Source organism: Conger conger, chromosome 2 (assembly GCF_963514075.1).
Source record: "Conger conger chromosome 2, fConCon1.1, whole genome shotgun sequence".
NCBI classification, from domain to species: Eukaryota; Metazoa; Chordata; class Actinopteri; order Anguilliformes; family Congridae; genus Conger; species Conger conger.
Window position 1 is genome coordinate 16,290,370 of NC_083761.1, and position 19,160 is coordinate 16,309,529.

Sequence of the window (19,160 nt, forward strand, 5' to 3'; positions counted from 1 at the left end):
ATGGGTACAAAATACATTAACAGTTAAACATACCACTTAGGACTGTAAGAGCAATAATAAAGAAAATGTAAAACATATGGCATGGTTGCAAACTTGCCAGGAAAAATAAGATGGTGAGGGAGGCCATAAAGAACTGAAGGATCACAGTTCAAGAATTGCAGAGACTGGTTGCCTCTTAGCGTCACCAAGTCTCAAAAAATACCAACAAACTCTTTTTTGTAGGGTAGCATGAAGAAAGCCCTTATTGAGCACAATTAACAAAACCAAGCATCTAGAATTTGGCAAACGTCATTGGATTATTATGACTGAAAGTGAGTGTGATGATCAGATGAGATCAAAATTGAACATTTTGGCAATTCACACCATCGACATGTTGGCAGCAAAAGTGGAATGCATACAAGGTGAAGCACCCCATACCTTCTATCAAATATGGAGGAGGGTCATTGATGTTTTGGAGATATATTTCTGCCAGTGGTCCAGGGGCACTATTTAAGCTCAATGGCACAATTAATTCAACAAAGTATGAGGAAAAACCCGTGGTCTGAACTGAAGAGGGGGGTCCATAGGCACAAACCAAAGGATATCAATGATTCTGAAAAAATCCCGGTGGAGGAATAGTCAGAAATCCCACCAATGTGTTCTCTAACCTTATCACACATTATAAGAAAATACTAATGGCTGTCATCTTTGTCAGGGGTGTTTGCAATTATTAAGTAAATGATTAAATGCTTAATTTGCTTTATTTATTTTTGGGGGAATTCTTTTTTTGGAAAAATGTGAAACTTTGATTGGTGATTCAAGTTCAGTATTCAATGTTGATTCCATTGAATTATTAATAAAGTACACTAGTTTACACATGAAAATAATGCATATGCCAATAACATAATTATTTTTGTGCATATTTATCAAGGGGGCCAATAATTCTGGAGCCCACAGTATATACAATCAGTGAGCAATTTACTAGGTTGACCTGTACACCAGCTTCGTAATGCAAATATTTAATCATGTGGCAACAATTAAAATCTTAAAAGCATGCAGATGTGGTCAAGAGGTTCAGCTGTTGTTCAGACCAAATGTCAGAATGAGGAAGAAATGTGATCTAAGTGAATATCAGAGTATCTCAGAAACTACTGGTCTACTTTTCATGCACAAAAATCTCTAGAGTTTGCAGAGAATGGTGCGTAAAATAAACAACGTCCAGCAGCAGCAGGCAAAAACGTATTAATGAGAGAAGTCAGAGGAGAAGGTCCAGACTGGTCAAAGCTGACAGGAAGGTGACAGTAACGCAAATAACAACTCATCACAACAGTGGCATGCAGAAGAGTATCTCTGAACACACAATGCGTCAAAACTGTGTGGATAGGCTACAGTAGAAGAAGACCAATACGTCCAAAAATTGTGTGTAATAAATACTAAATAAAGTGCTCACTGAGTGTATGTATGTATACTACAATGTTGGTTTAAACATTTTCAGGCGTAGTTATAGGCCAATACATAGCTATTTTGCTATGTATTGGCCGAACTATGTATTTACAGAACTCGAACCTGCATTATTGAAACATCACCCACAACAATGTCAACCATATTTCTTTATTAAAGTTTAAGAAACTCCAAGCAGCATATCCATAAATAAAATATGAGTCTCCTTCAGATGTAATATTCCTGACTAACATGATAACATTGAAAATTATTTTTCCATTATTAGCCTATTTGAAGTGAAGGAGACACAAAGTAAGGCAGTGTAGACACAATTAACCCTACAGTAACCTTACAGTCTCCTTCTCAACACAGTCCAAGCCTCTAAAAGCCCAGGCCACCAGAACTGCACAGTGTAAATTGAATCACTTTGGCTCACATCAATAACTGCTTGTACAAAATGTAGTGGTCGTAATGCTTAAGCTCAATCTGAATAGTATGAATGGAGAGGCATGGACTATTTTGATCTTATTTGAAGTACTTCATGTCATTATCAAGTCAGTACTAATCACATTTGTCTGTACATTACTGTTGTATCAGCATGGGATATGCTTATTGTTCAATTTGACGTATTCAAGACTGGTCAGTTGCTTCATAGGAAAATAAAATAGAATAAACTATGCTGTAAATTTAAGCTGTAAATTTTATATACGTATATACCATGTTACAGTAAATCTTATGATCCCTTTCAAAGAATTTAATAGACAAATTCATCAGTTTATTAAATTATATATCAAAACCCTGCCAAACCAGTTCTCTGCTGGCAATGAATGATTCAGTGTTTCAAATTCAAATGTCAAATATCTGAAGTATTAAAAAAGAAAGAAAAAAGAACCATAACTGGTCCAATGTTCACTAAGAAATAAATAGAATGTCTCCATAGGACAACATATGATTGCATTTTAATTGCACTTATGAAACTATTGGTTAAAGATTGTATATACCACACCATATTTTCATTAGATATTGTTCCTTTTTAACCTTTAATCCACAGAAAATTGTAAAAATTAGTTGTGGATAAAGAATCCCTCAGTGTAAATAATACTGCAGGTCACATAACAATCAGTTAAGACATCATCGCTGAGTGTTTAAAGAAGATATACCATTTTGTTATTTATACTACTCTCATTATATTAGTCTCTCTGTATTGGGTTTACTTATAGGGATTGGATTGATGACGGATTTAAAAAAATAGATCAAACAATGACCATTCTTCCTTTAGTGGTATATAATACTTGACTGTCCATGAAGGGGAAAACCAGTATACAACTCTCACAAATACTTCAGTATGAAAGGACCATTTTACTATAAGCCATTATATACTTTAAAATTTTTAATAAAATATTTCTAACATTTCCTTTTTAATGTGTCTCATGATGCAATTCTAGGAATAAAGCAGGTCTCAACCATGAATTTTCTCAGGTAGATAGGGGTTTAATTTAAACTAGTTCTGTTGTATGAATGTTACAGTAAACATACAAAATGCTGCCATTTTTAATGTTATTTGGCTCAATTGTACAAACATACAATGTCTGCAAATCTCTCACACTTCAGCCACAGAATGTCAATGCTTCTTTTCTAATGGATGGTGGAAATGAGGAGTGTGTTTGAATGGTGAAAATAGGTCCTTAGGCTGCAGTTAGACTATGCTTAGCCCTACCCCAATAAACAACTCGATGTACAATGGCTTGGATATACCTATAACTTAATTTACACAAAATTGATTCATCTTTTAATTGTGAATTCATTTCTGAACATTACAGCCAGTTTTACACGCAGGTTTCAGGCAGATCTCATCACGTTTTATGCCCATCACATTTCTTAATTTTTTCTTAATTTATTTATTTGTTGGAAGTTGCTGTTCTCCTGGGTTACGGACTACAACATCAGACTTCTTTAACAATGTAGGCAATATAACTTTAATTTGTGAGTTAAAATGGCAGCCCATGGGAATCAAATCACAAGTGAAACCTGCTGTCATATTCCCAACATTACTTTGCTCTGTGGAAATATCAATGATTGAAAATTGATCTTCAAAACATAAAATATAAAAAAAGCAGGAAACATTTTACAAGCAAAACCATGTACACTGGAAATGTTTTCCTCTGATACTGAAGAATAGATTTATGAATATCATAGAAGTGCATGACCATTGGTGTTCTGCTTTAAGTAGCTATAGAGTACAATTGATCTAATAATAATTGGCAGAGAGACATCTTTCAACTGGGCACTTAGAAAACAATCACAAGGAATTTGCTTTATTTATATAGAACAAAATTTACAAAGCCATTCAAACAGTCGTTTTTTGTAATTTTTTATCTGTTTTTGTTTTTTTTAACTCAACTTCAAAAATTGAGAATATTCAAAATACACTTTTACCTCACTCCATTCTTTCAGTATTTACAAATATGTACAAGAAAAAATGAACAATTTTCTTCATGTTTTTGTTTCGCTTTTTTTGTGAATTGGTAATAAAAATCTGCTTTTTATTCCTTTTTTTTCCCCATTTTCTTTTTTTATGTTTCTTTTTCTTTTTTTTTTCACCAAACTGGAGCTGGAGGAGATGCGATGTGATTGGACGGGGGAGGGGGGCTCAGATGGAAGTACTGTGGGTAGACTCAATGGCTTCTGGGATGGGTCCTCCGGGAACTGACTGGTATGACATTGGCATGGGCGTCTTGACGGGACTCTGACGAAAGAGACCCCCGTTGGGGGACCTGTGTTTGCACTGGATGGAGGGGATGGTGGAGCTGCTGAGGGGCAGGGGGAGGGTGCTGCCAGGGCCCTGTGCTAGCGTCCTGCCCACCCCATGCCCCTGCTCCTGGAGGAAGGTGCTCACAGACAGCCCCGTGCCCGGGTAGTCCCGCACAGACTCCAGCGGCTGGCTGGGCTGAATGCTGCCGATGTCCAGCGCAGAGATCTCGATAGACGGGGCGGGGATCTGCTTGTGCGCCATGTCCTCGTCCATAAGACTGTTCATACGCCGGTGTACCTGTTCCAGATTCACCTCCTTGTCCTAAAAAACAGGCGAGAGAGAGAGAGGGGGAGGGAGGGACAGAGAGGCTGAGACCTGCTATTCCAGGAGGTTTTCAGCTTCTGAAGCTCCATGCAACAAATGTCATTTTTCTTTTCGAAGTCATTTCTTTCAAAAGTCGCTTCTGCTTGAATTGGCCTGTACTTTGTGGAAATTGTCTGTTTTTTGCGCATTTTTCGCAAATTTGAGTGGCTAACCGCTAAACCCAGATTCGGGTCAAATAGGGCAATGCATAGAATGTGCACTTGGAAATCAAATTTGGCCCACATTTACACAGCCTTTATTTCACATTTGGAGAAAGCATTCTCGAAGAAATGAGTCCGGTGCAGGAGCCTAGCAGCGTTTGAAGCAGTGGGACGCTGTAAGGTGACGCTGCTTTGCACAGTACGGATGCCCGAGGCTTACCATGAGTCTGTACCATGTCTGACAAAATGGCCGCCCAGGGCAACAAGTAATGTGGGATCAGCTGAATCATCCACTGCATGTGGTCAGAACTAAACGCCATGCGTTATAATGACTAAAATGACTAGGCTACACATTGGTGGTGGTTGAGGTGAATTTCATCCGTATAATGTAATGTGTTTTCAGATCATGAGCTGGAAAGGTACTATAGAAATGCAATCCATTATCATTAAGCCCACCTCACCCAACACTTCTCCTGCCAGTAGAGTTAAGTGCTAATTTAACATGGTTTTTTTAGGCATGGTCAGAGGGACAGATGCCACAGCTGGACAGGGATCACATTGAGAGAAACTAAAGGGGACAAAATCAGGCCAGCATAAGGCAGCCACCGTCCCCTCTAAAAACTGAAGTCAGCACCAGTCTGGATAAATCTCTACTGCTGACAGTTTGCTGAGGAGGTTTAGTCAGGGTGTAGTTAGGTACAGCTGCCTGAAGGAGTGCTATTGTTACAGGCAGCCCTATTAACACTCTGGATCCAACAGCATTTAATGAAAGAGCATTTGCTGCTTGCACTCTCTCTCTCACACACACATGCACACACGTGTAGACACTTGCGCACATACACGCACACACACACACACACATAAGCACACACACACACACACACACACTCATGCACATACACACACACACACATACACACCCAAGCAGACACATGCGCCCACACATGGACAAGCATGCACATGCACACACACATACACATACACATACACACACATACACACACAAGCAGACACATGCGCGCACACACACACACACAAAGATAAAATGGTGCTAAAGCAACGTGCACAGAAAATCTAGACAATTCCAGTGCATGACTGAACTGATGGGAAGGCCAGACATTTCACTGCAAATCATAGCCTTCATGCTATGGAGAGCACTTTGGTTGGCTCAAAGGAGTCTGGGATTGACATTCTATAGTAGTTCCTACCATTATGAGCATTTACAGAGCTCTTATGCCATCATTCATAATGGCACAAATGTATAGAGGAAGATGAATGAGGGAAACAGCGGTCCTACACTCAAAACATGTCACAGGGGACCGCACAGTCATGGTGTTGATGACATAAAATATTACCTCATACCTTTGGTACATGTTTGGCAATGTCCCACAAAACATTACTTGGCTCCTGCACCGATCTCATATGATACACAACCGAATATTCCGCACTGACTTCCCCAGATGTGGAGTATTATATTTAAGAAGGTTTTCAATTTCAATTCATGAAGGCCTTCAAAAATCAGAATTCTCCACATTCTTTTTGCAAATGCAATGGACAACAATGAAATACAAGCCAAAACAGAGCCACAACAGTTTTACAAAGCAATATTGCTACACTATGTTCTACACACACAAAGAAAGCATTTCTAATTTCTACACATAAAACAATACTAACAATAAAGAAAATTGTACTTGGATTACAAAATCCACCATAAGGCATGTTGCTTTGTCAGCCACTATCGAGTGAATAAAAAGTTTGACTGAAAGCACACATCACAGTGACTTTTGAACAAGGCTTGTAGTCGCCAATTCGGATGGGCAAGGGCTGATTTTTGATGGTTATACTCATGCAGGGGAAACAAAGGACTGGCATGGTTCAAACAACAGCCACTGGGCTTTTACAGAACAGGGGGTGAGACACAGGCAAAACGGCAAACAACAGCTGTAACAGGCTGGTGGTAAATGGGTTTATTTTTATGGGTATCTGTATTCCTCTATATCAGGATCTCATCCCCAGAAAAAGAAGAAAACAAAAAAAAAGCAAATTATGTTTTTCATTTTCAAATGTTATGATGCACTTAAAATGTAGGCACTATATGTGGACCATTAACTGTGAGTCAGAGCAGGGTAGGTGTCTCTACACTACACTGTTGACGACACTATTACGAAAACACAAGAACATAAGAGATATTTGGTTTGGTTATTTGAAGAGAGCAGTATTGCCATCAGATTTGGATAAATTATTAAGTGGTGAATAATTTGTTTCTTCAGAAGTCTAATAGATGTGACTAGAATAAAATAAATATATATATATATATCTTAAAAGGTTTCTCTAAGAAAAAGCAATGATATTTTTAAAACTAATGAAGCAGTCTTAAAAATGACTCTGATAGGAGATGACAGTGGGGTAAAATATTCATCCAATATAAAATTCATGCAAGTTAAAATCATTTACCTTTCATGGGCTTAATTTTCTCCAATTAGTATTTCAAATGGATTCATATTTGGACCACAGAATATCAGAATGTCTCATAACCTTGCACCTTTCACTGTGCATAGCATGGTAGACTGTCCGCTTTAATTTGAAGGTATTTACATCCACATTGGGTGATCTGCTTTGGAATTGCAACCCTTTCTATACCGTCCATTTTAGCGGAGTACCAATACTTGAATTCATTAACATAGTCTGAAGTCCTCGTTGTTAATACTTTGTTGAAAATCCTTTTTATTTGCTATTTGCTGACTGCCTGAAGGCTGTGACCCATAGACCCATCTTCCCCGGTGATGCTCTGCCAGGTTTGTACTGCAGTGATCTATAGTTCTTGTTTCATTAAAAGGCTTTTTGCCTTCAGCAATTCAAAAGGAAGTCCAATTTGATTCAGGTCATGTGATTCACTTAGCCTGTCAAGAACATTCAACTTTTAGGCCTTGACTTGGTTGCTATAGCAGTATATGTTGGGTCATTGTAACTGCTGCAAGGTCAAGTGCCATCCAATTAATTTTGAGGTATTTTGCTGGATTGGAGTAGATATGATTTTTGTATGCTTCAGTATTCATTGTACGGCTGCTGTCAGTGGTCACATAATCAATACATAAAAGTGAGACAGTTCCAGTGACAGCCATACATGCCTGAGCCATAACACTACAACCAATCAGGTTGTATGCCTTGAACCATGAGCAGTTCATTTCTTTCTCCACATTTTCCTCTTTGCATCACTTTGCTACAGGCTAATACTTATCTCATCTCTCCATAAAACTGTCCATAAGCCCTTTATTGTTTTTTTAAACGGGCAATCGAATCTGCATCTTGCATGAACCCTCTCAGGTTATGCTGGTGCGGTCTTCTCTTCACGGTAGTCTTTGACAGATCTATGCATATATCCTGGAGAGTATTCTTGATCTGTTCAGCAGTTGAAAGGGGTTTTTCATCACAAAAGAAAGTATTCTTCGGTCATCCACTACAACGACCTTCCGTGATCTATGAGGTGGTTTGCTATTGCTGAGCTCACCAGTTTTTTCTTGCTTCATAAGAATGTATCAAACTGTTGATTTTGACGCACCCAATGTTTTGGCTATGTTTTTGATTTAATTATTCTAATTTTTCAACTTCATGATGGCTGGTTTTACTGTCCAATTACTTTTGTCCCCTTAAATTGGGGGGACTGTGTATAGAACGGGCTGAAATCTACATGGATCACCAGATATGGATGCTGACCGTCTGCTCTTTAACCTCATATTCATTGTATTATTTCAAGTCAAATTTGCATGAGTACAGAGCAATAAAAACAAAGGATGTGTGACTGTCCAAATACATACACACTGTAATGTATCTAACATAGAAGTACAGTATGGTATGAGGAGACCAGGGGTGTAAGCTGGAGACACTAATGGTCCTGTATTCACTAATAGCCTGCATTTTCAAGTCAAAAGTGAAGCATATGCACAATTAAAAAAATGTTTCTACTATCTGACCGACTCTTCAGAGCATACTTGAGAAAATTTGTCATTTCAGCTTCAGAAAGCTATATACGTAATTCAAGGAATTCTGTCATGAATCTACAGTTAGTTCCAGATTTAATTACAAAATGTTGCTTGCTTTTGAAATTTGCTGAAAGAACTACAGCAGTAAGGAATGGTCATTAAAGTTTATGGACATTATCTTTGGAGATAACCAGAAACATAGACGATATCAATCTGGAACATTTTTTTCATAAAAAAAAAAAAACAACTCAGGCACATTAAATGATCCCAGACTGGATTACAGTTTTAGTGTACCAGCATAACATAAAAAGGAAGCTAATTGCATTGCACTGGCAGCTCTCCAAATCAAAGAAAAGGCGCCAATTAAACTGTATGAATGTTTTATGATGGTGGTGTTAACTTATACGTAAACAAAACACAACAAACAATGACTTTCTTTCATGCTTCATGCAAAAATATGCTAATAAAATAGTGAAAATGTAACTGATATTATGGGGCAGTTGAAGGGGAATCCCAGAGTTAAATTATGGGGCAAAAAGGGAATCCTTATACGGCAATCCTTACAGTTAAAGTAGCCATTTTAAAGACAAAAGGGACTCTTAAGGCCATTATCATGGGCTCTACAGTACATGGTAACATCATGGATCCTCTCCCCCTGTTCCATTGCTCTCCCTCAATTTTGGGCTCACCCCTTTTGTCATGCAGTAACACATTGGTAAAGGAATATTAAGAAATATGCATAAAATATTAAATGAAATCAATAACCTAGAAATGATAAGTGATGGGAGTACCCAACCCCCCCCCCCCCCCCCACCTTGTGCAGCACAAATCTTAGGAGGTCTATTCTGACCTGTGTCAATAGCTTCTGCTTCATCCCAGTTTCTCTCTCTCTCTGTCCAAATGTCCTTCCTCCCTTCCGATGAAGCAGTTGTAATATCATTATATGTCAATGGACCAGATACCCTTGCCAGTCTGTAATCCTTAGTAACCTGCACGAGATCATAAAGAATAATGAATAGAGAAAAATAAATATCTGTACAGCGTGTCCACATTGACATATAATTGCAATAAGATGTCACACAGTATATTACTAGGGATTATGGACTGGTCTGACGTATTTGTGGTTCTTATTGCTGTGGTGGTTTGAACAGTCAGCCCCATGCAAGTATCTTTGTTTGCCCACACTTTAGTTTACGGATCCAAGTCAAGCCTTCCCTGTCCAACTGCCACATGCAAAGGGACAACATCTCTCACAGGTGAGGTGGAGCTAAAACATGTCAACATCGCAGAGGCTTAAGCAGATATTCCTAATACAGTTTTTTGGGTCATTGGAAAGCTGCAGTTTACTCTTTACTTTTGATATGATTCTGAAAATATCAAAACAGAAAAATAAAATGGTGATCCCTGTTGATCCACACAAATTGGCTAAGAGGTCAGTTTGTCATGTTTTGTCTCCATTCAGAAAACAAGGACTCATAAAATAATATTTAGATCTTTTTAAAAAGTAAAGAAAAGGAGAGCGATAAATAAAAAATCCTTTTTCACTCTGGGCATGGGGTTTAGGATTATGAAAAAAAGTGTAGAACTTTAAGGAGGTTTGGACACCTTCAAGGGAAACTTACAGGAATCCACAATCAATCATTCTTATTTGTTTTTGACCGAATTTTTTGATTAATAATAAAGGATGTTCAGTATCCATCCTATCATAAATAACTTAATATGCTTTAATAACTGTCCCTCAGTGATAAACAGGGATTGAGTTGAATATGAAATGAGTAAATTCAACTGCACTATTTGCTGTTTCAAGCAATAATTTTACATTTAAATGAGAATGAGATGAATCCAGTCAGAATGTATCATGTGTAGAGAATGCCTAAGTCTGCTGTTCTGTATAAAATTCAGAAATGAATCTACAATTCCTTTTGGTGATGCATAGGAGATAACGTTAGATAACAAAAAAGGTTGCAACAACAGAATTTTTCTTTCATCAGACCTGTATCCTCCAAACTGCACACACCAGGCTTAAGTTACTCCTGAGTGTATTCATTTGGGCTTTGCCAAAGAGAACATACTTCAAGGGAAGAAAACACTGTAGTGGAGAAATGTATTAAATGTGCCGTTGAGTTATCTCAGACACATTCAGCACTATTCAACACAGACCAATTAGACTGGACAATATCATTCAATAATGGGGACGACTGAAAAAAAGTAATTCCCAGTTTTCCCGAAAGTTCCAAGATTCCACCCGGCTCTATGGAATATTCCCGGGAATATCACAACCCTACTGCAACAATAAAGGCTTACGAAGAAAATAAAAAGAGGTTGTACATAACAAAAAAAAACGTTATCATTTTTTTGGAGACCAATTTTGATTTCGCCAAGGCACACCTATAACTGCGTGTACTGGAGCTCGACTAAGTCGGGGCTTGCATCAGCTGCTGGATCCTTAAAGTAGAGTGTGGCAGTGTCCTCCCCCTGCTCAGTCCTTCTGGCTCGGTGCTCGGTCACCTCTTTGGGCTGTTCTTGCCGGCAGCGGTTGCTGTTCCACCACATCTCCAGGCCGGCCACCAGGCAGGCCAGCAGGAGCCCGGCGGCCAGTATGCAGAAGACGCCGGCGAAGCTGTGCAGCTTGAGCGCCCGTCCGTCTGGCTGCGCGTTGGTCAGGCTGTTCAGGTCGCAGCGGCCCGTCCGCGGCCACCACTTCTGCTTCAGGATGTCCAGGTCGCCTTTCTCCTGCAGCTCCAAGATCCTGGAGGAGGGGAATGGTAAATGGACTGCGTTTATATTGTGCTTTTATTCAAAACGCCATTCACACACACGTACACTCACGATAGGCGATAGGCTGCCATGCAAGGTACCAGCAGGTATCAGCTCGTTGGGATCAATTGGTGGTTAGGTAAACACTTTGACACGCACAGGGTGGGAGATTCACCCGGAATCTTCCGACTGCCAGATGACCACTCTTACCTCCTGAGCTAATGTCTCCCCCAGAAGAAAACCCCAATTCCTCCCCTGGATCCTGGCCAACTTCCTTGTCTTTTAAGCAGCACCTCATTGATTCATTATTATTATTTCTTCATTTAACAGGGACAATGGACAGTTATCGATTGCTTGAGAGTTAGCTTGAGAGCTGAGTTTCATCGGCTGCCCTGTTTAGTATAGTCTGAACGATTCATTAAATATGAGAAAATGTGCCAAGAACATTCAGTCTAACCATTTAAAAAATTATTATCAAAATAATTGGATTTGAATTCCCGTAGACTTCATGAACTATAGCTATGATACACGTATCTTTAACTAGATTGCTTTCTTTTATAGACATAATTGAGAGTCTTTATTTAATTATGGATATCAAATGATCTCTCATATTAACACAGAAGTTCTTATTTCCCTGATTTCGCCATTGGTATGGAAAAAAGTAATTCAATAGCAATTCATCCATGGCTGATAAAAAATATGCGCTTTGCTGTTTTATTTGAACTTTGACTAATTAATCTACTGACGCAGGAGTAATTTTATACCTTTATTTTTGAAATGCTTCTTAAATGCCAAGTACTGCAGTGAAGCAGTTTTTGAATCAGATCTTAGATTGTACCCCTACCTAATGCAGGGTGTGGCATGCACAAAAGCAATATGAAAGAGCAAATGTGACTTATTAATGAGAAAATACACGCTTTTCTCTTTCAATCTTCTAATCTTACCTATAAACCTTTCCAGGGTGTCCTTTGAATGTGAAGGATTATACCTTTCACGATTCTAAATCGGAAAACTATCTTAATTAGCGTTAACTTTTGTCATCTTCCACAGCCTGAAATTAAAGCAAAACAAACAGGAATGTGAATGGAAAACCTCTTAATTCAATTTAATTAAGGACCCGTCACAAAAAGCACCATTATCAAAAGCTGGCACAGACTGGAGGAAAATAATATCATTATTGCAGTTTTGGAGATGAGGAGTGACACAGTGTGTAAGGCATATGATTTATGGTAATGGAGGAGAGTGATGCCAGTGGGACTGCATGTCACTAGGAAGATGAATCCCTCTTTGTAGAGGAGATGACATTGCGGTTTGTGATGTTAAAATCAATTAGCGGTCAGAAGGTGTGTTAAACCCCTTAGTGGTCTCTTCTGGTGTTTCAAGTGCACCTACGTAGCTGTGTCGGCAAGTTGTTCCACACATCAGAGAGACACATCCATGAATGTGGGTGTGCCACAGGACCTCAAAGCTTAAGCTTCTCCCCTGGGACTGGTTGCACCAGCTGTACATTAGCGCAAACATAGGCTAGTTATAGTGTGTTTACTAAATCAATGTTTACGCAATACTAAATAAAAATAGGTGCACCACACAAACTAGTTTCTATGTTGACCTTAGTAACTACTAAATATTTATACCTACTGTGGGGTAATGGTAGCCTACCCTAACCAACGGCGAATAAAACAAAAACATATCCTGTTAAAGGATTTTGTGGTGGCTGACTTAAATGACATTCACTGTTAAAGCATGTCAGTAGCTTAGTAATTTTTAGTAATTTTATATTTTGGATGAAGTAAAATTTAGTAAAACTATATTTTGGAACTAGCTAGGGGTAACTAAGGACTTCGTAAAGACTTTTACACTCAAAATTTAATATGATCATCACTTACGTATGATCAGTGCTATCCAGTCCGGCTGACTGGCTATGCCAATCTCTCATGCATGGCATTGCTGATGCAGACATGTGTCAAAACATGAATAGGCTGGGATGATATGGGAGAATATGAAAGCTCACGCACGTCAACTTCATTCATACAGTTATTAAATTATGAAAATGTATGCTTCCTGGACAGGGTTCAAGCCCTCTCTAAGCATCCAAAATGTAGGCTGAAGATTTGCAACAGTTGTAGTATGATTATTCATTTATAAATTCTGTATAAAAATAAATATTGTTGAAATTTGCATAGGCCATTAGGGTGTGATGCCTCCATACATCGTTTTACATGGAAGTTAATTCTCTTAGAGCCTTGGGGGCACCATCAAGGTCAAAATAAATGGAAACTGGTTCCTTTTAGATATTCCGCTTTGAGAGTTTGAGTGTTTGCATATAAGTATATATTTGCATTAGAATACAAACAAAACAAAAAAAACCCCACATAAACTGTAACTAAATATACTGCAATTGCTAATCCTATAAGGCTCTTAAGGTAAATTTCCCACAAGCCTTATGAGAAAAATTGTCTCGCAGCTGTCTTTCTAGTAGGATATAATTTGTTGTAATTTGAGTTAACAAGTCTCTCCCCCGCGTGTTTCTAAAACAGCGTTCTGCACAGCTACAGCTGTTAGCTTCATATTAAATATACAGCACAGGGCCAGTGTACTGTGCTGGAGTTTAAACCTCCTGACCACAGAATTGCATTATAACTAGAACAGCAATATAAATCTATGGTCTTATAGGTTTAAACCTGAGGATCATACTCCAGCTAAGAACACGGCAATTGACCCATAGTGGCTAATTGCTGAAAGATACTTTTTATAGACATTTGTATTATGATTATAGATTAAACATTAAATTGTGATTGTGGAGCTAGAATTTTACTGCAGCAAGCACAGCCTTAAACAAAAACAGCAGCAATGCAGAAATGGAACACCACAGGATATGTGCAATTGCCTTATCTTATTACAGCTAAGACTACTACTACTACTACTACTACTACTACTACTACTACTACTGCTGGTGCTACTACTACTGCTACTCCTCCTCCTCCTACTATTACTGCTACTGCTACTATTACTTCTATTACACCACCACCACCACCACCAATACTACTACTATTACTATTATTACTACTACTATTACAACTGCTACTACTATTACCACCACCTGCACTACTACTACTACTACTACTACTACTACTATTACTACTATTACTGCTACTGCTACTGCTACTACTACTACTACTACTGCTGCTGCTACTACTACTACTACGACTACTATTACTACCACCACAACTACTACTACTACTACTACAATTACTACTACTATTACTACTGCTACTACTACTACCAGTATTACTACTGCTACTACTACTACTATTACTATTACTACCACCACCACTACTACTACTACTACTACTACTAAAAAGCGTGGTAAAACTACTACTACTAAAAACTACTATGGGGCGACATGGCTCAGGCAGTAAGAGCAGTCGTCTGGCAGTCGGAGGGTTGCCGGTTTGATCCCCCTCCTGGGCTGTGTCGAAGTGTCCCTGAGCCCTAAATGCTCCTGATGAGCTGGTCAGTGCCTTGCATGGCAGCCAATCGCCGTTGGTGTGTGAGTGTGTGTATGAATGAGTGAATGAGAAGCATTAATTGTACAGCGCTTTGGATAAAGGCGCTATATAAATGCCAACCATTTACCATTTAAAAAGCCATGATTTCTCTCCCTCTTATTATTGGAAATCTTTTTTTAAAGATTACATTTCTAGCTAAATGATTCCACTAAACTAATACAATAAAACAAAACTACCCTGGCTTTCACACACAGTCTATTGGCATGGTATGAATTATTCCTAAAGGTAATGTAAAAACCTTGACCTCTACAGAAAATGGCAGAAAAAGTACATTTATAAAATACATTGGTCTCCAGAAGAAGATCTATATCTGTATTTATTCAGCTGAGGATAAGTTATTCAAATTTTACTGCATTACCGGTCTTACAAAATCATACCTGATTGTTCATCAGGGGATTACACAGATAGCAAACATAACAAGCGACCTGAATGTGATGTGATTATATTGTGTGTGAAAATACAGTACAAACACAAAGTTACCATCTTCCTTCACTTTTTTGCTTAAATACAAGGCCAAAAGAGTAAAAATATATAATACAATAATATATATATAAAATGACTGAAGGCATTGAAGTGAACTTTGAAAAGATAGTTTAAAACTGCTAGTTTAAAACCTGAACTGTTACCATTTTAACCTATAGGCCAGCAGCTGGGTTCCTTGTGGGAGTTTCTCACCACTGTTTGAGGTTTTTTCTCCTACTTAAGGAGTTGTTTACCTCATATGCTATTATTATTAGTTCTTGGTTAAAACATTCTGCTTCACATTGTGCATACAGAAGACAATGCAGGTAAAATTTGCTCAAGCTTTGGGAATGTAAATTATGTTATTTCTGAATAACGTGGGCAGAAGGCCTTAGTAAAAAAAAAAAGAATTGTGTTGAATATGAGTGTCCTTACAACGTCAATGTTGAAGTGAGTGAACTTATCACAGTGAAGTTTTGAGTGTCATTTTGTTCAATGCTTTTGCATTGTAATGTAGCATAGTGATAACTTACATGAATGCTACATAATGACTATAAATGGACACACCGCTCGATATAAAGGTGGAACTGAATGTATAATCCAGGCCTTGAATTTTCAGAAAAAAAAAAGATCTCAGTTCAGTGAATACTCGGTTTTTGAAAGGCATCAAATTATACTGTAAAAGGTTTCACTTCTGTGCAAGGCAATCATGGCATGTTTATCTGTTCTGCAGTCTATTATCTTTTGTTTAAGAACAAAGAGTTGCAAGCTTCCCTTTGATTCCTTGCCTGTGAATAACTGCCAATTTGAAGCTGGCTGAGCTTTAGAAACAGGAACACCAAAGGCATAGTGATTGGAGGTGCTAAATAAATACATAAAAACTTTATTATTTTGTTTGTGTGTTTATAAAGGGTATTACTGTTCTTTTTTGGGGTTGAACCCATATATATTACATTACGTGGCATATATGTATATATGACTGAATTAGCAGACAGAACAATCTTGGATAAAAAGTCTTGGATAATGCTTGACCAACCTTGGACACACCTTTTCACTGTTAGTTTAGTAGATGACAATGCATATGTGAAAGGAATGGCATCTTGTCAGTTTTTGGAATCATTACATTCTTACAGACCTGTCACTGTTTATATGGATCTACAATTGAAATGTGTCCCACTTCTGGATAGCCATGTTGTAGTATCAATATTTCAAGGATTAATATTCCAAGGAGAAAAAAAAGGAAGCCCCTGTCAAGGATACCATGGATAATATTCCCTTTCATGGATCTGACAATGAGCACATGTTTTCGGATAATGAACAATGGCAATTCACATGATTACCCATCCAAATTGTCAACTCGTCAATATTTTCAATAATACGTAGTAAAAATGCGATGAATCACCCAATTCTTTCTGAAACATCGATATGTTAACCCCAATAAGCACTACCTGGTCAGGGCTAAAATTCACAAGTACAAAAATGTGAATAGTCAGACCAGTTTCAGAGTACAGCATGCCCTATACTCTGTCTAATGATCAGAACAGCTAGAAAAGCTGTAAATTCATCCATCCATCCATCGCTTATCCTGAACAGGGTCGCAGGGGGGCTGGAGCCTATCCCAGCATACATTGGGCGAAAGGCAGGAATACACCCTGGACAGGTCGCCAGTCCATCGCAGGGCACACACACCATTCATTCACACACTCACACACTCATACCTACGGGCAATTTAGACTCTCCAATCAGCCTAACATGCATGTCTTTGGAATGTGGGAGGAAACCGGAGTACCCGGAGGAAACCCACGCGGACACGGGGAGAACATGCAAACTCCGCACAGAGAGGCCCCGGCCGACAGGGATTCGAACCCAGGACCTCCTTGCTGTGAGGCGGCAGTGCTACCCACTGCACCATCTGTGCCGCCGCTGTAAATTCATGTATATTTAAATACTTTCAAAGCTTTCACATAATGTCATTTTTAAGTTCATGGAAAATAACTGATTTTCATTCAATATTGACTGGACGTATTTTAATGAAAGGTCTTGGATGGCAGGTATACCATCTGCCAAGTCATACCTTTACAGTTTCAGGGTATGCCCCATATGTACATAGCTTAGCTGTAATAAGAGCTTTTTCAAGGTTTCCCACAGAAAAAAAAAGAACTTCAATGATCATAGATTCAGTCCTTAAAAACTTCTATAACCTCTGAACAGTCAAAACTCAGATGGCACTGAATCAAGAGCAAAACATACAAACCCCAAACTAGGAAGAAAAAAGGGCAAAGGGAAGAGAAAAGTTTAAAAAATGCGTGAGCGCTGGCAGTTTGATGAGACAGCGGAACGGCGGACACCAGCCTGGCTCCGCAGGAGATCGTAAATAACTTGGTAAAGAGCACTGAAAGAGCCATAGCCAAGATTAGGAGACAGAGGAGGGAAAGTAAGAATAGCAGGAGGAGGGTGTAGGAGAAGCCATTACGAATATCTGCGGATGAGAAAACTCACTTCTGGGAGAAGAGATCCCTGTATGGGCTGCCATGCTGCATCGCGATCCCGTAGCCCTTGGTGCTCACGCTGTTCCCCATGACGGTGATGGAGCAGTCGTCATCCGTCAGGGCTGCGTACTCCACCACAGCCATGTCCCACAAGAAGGCGTACGGCCCCTTCTTCGCCTGCAGAGACACACCAGTCCATTTACACTTAATAATTTAATAATATAATAATTCATAATCATTTGTAGAGATCCCACAATATAGAAGGGATACTCAATCTTACCCAGAAAGGGCCGGTGTGGGTGCAGGGTTTTGTTCCAAACCTGATTCTACTAATCAATGTCCTTAGCAAAGACGCTAATGCTTAGTAGAATGAGGTGTGTAACTGCTCGGTTGGACAAAAGCCTGCACCCACGCCGGCCCTTTCTGGGAAAGATCGAGTATCCCTGCAACATAGCATGATAGGATGAAAACAAGTATACTGTATATGCTAAATTAACTGTTACAACATTTTGGGTATAAAATTCTGCAGAGGGTAATGCTAAAATAAACATACTGCCACATGAGCACCACACTGAAGAGGAACCCGTGCTGGAACATCAATTGTGAAGATAAGCAGATCTTAGATAGTTCTATGAGACAGGCAAATTGGCGGTGATGGATTCATGCTTGATGAGGTGGGCTTTCAATCTGTTACAAGGCTGTTTGAGTTAATATCCATTCAAGTAAATAAATAAGAACAGCATGTAAGCTATACAACATATGTTAGATATGGCTTGCCATGAAGCTTCAAAATGGATATAGCATAGTTTGTTGCCATCACAAATGGCTTCTAGTCTCCCTGCCTCTATTCATTAAGGAGACAACACATTGTATGATGGATTCTCTAGGTGCCTTCTGTGGTGCCAAATCATGTTAATGGTGCAATGTGTTACATGTACACAGATTCTCTCAAATGTCCTATATTTTCTCACATACAGTTTTCCATTTCCAAGTTATGGTTAGAGAGTCAATTAATAGCATTTTTTCAACAATTCTTGCTGTCGCATAAAAAAGGAAATGTAAGGGATTTTCAGGAAGTTTGTATGAGCTATTTTACATTGCAGTTATTTAGCGGATGCTTTTTACCCAAAGCGACTTACAGTTCATTCAACAATCCCCCCTGGAACAATGTTGGGTTATGGGCCTTGCTCAAGGGTCCAACAGGTGCA

At 38.8% G+C, this 19,160-nt stretch overlaps 1 protein-coding gene across 2 annotated transcripts in view; it reads right to left on the reverse strand.

Annotated features, from left to right (window-relative positions):
- Nucleotides 1–1,576: 1,576 nt before the first annotated feature.
- Nucleotides 1,577–19,160, reverse strand: part of grid1b (glutamate receptor, ionotropic, delta 1b) — a 322,832-nt gene continuing 305,248 nt past the window's right edge. The window contains exons 14-17 of one of the 2 annotated variants that reach the window (XM_061231039.1): nt 17,963–18,129; nt 11,184–11,424; nt 9,526–9,664; nt 1,577–4,492 (exon numbers count right to left, since the gene is read on the reverse strand). In XM_061231039.1, coding sequence (XP_061087023.1) covers nt 4,095–4,492; nt 9,526–9,664; nt 11,184–11,424; nt 17,963–18,129 — 945 coding nt within the window. In that variant the 3' untranslated portion in view covers nt 1,577–4,094. The remainder of the gene's footprint in view (nt 4,493–9,525; nt 9,665–11,183; nt 11,425–17,962; nt 18,130–19,160) is intronic. The other variant, XM_061231038.1, reaches the window with a different exon arrangement.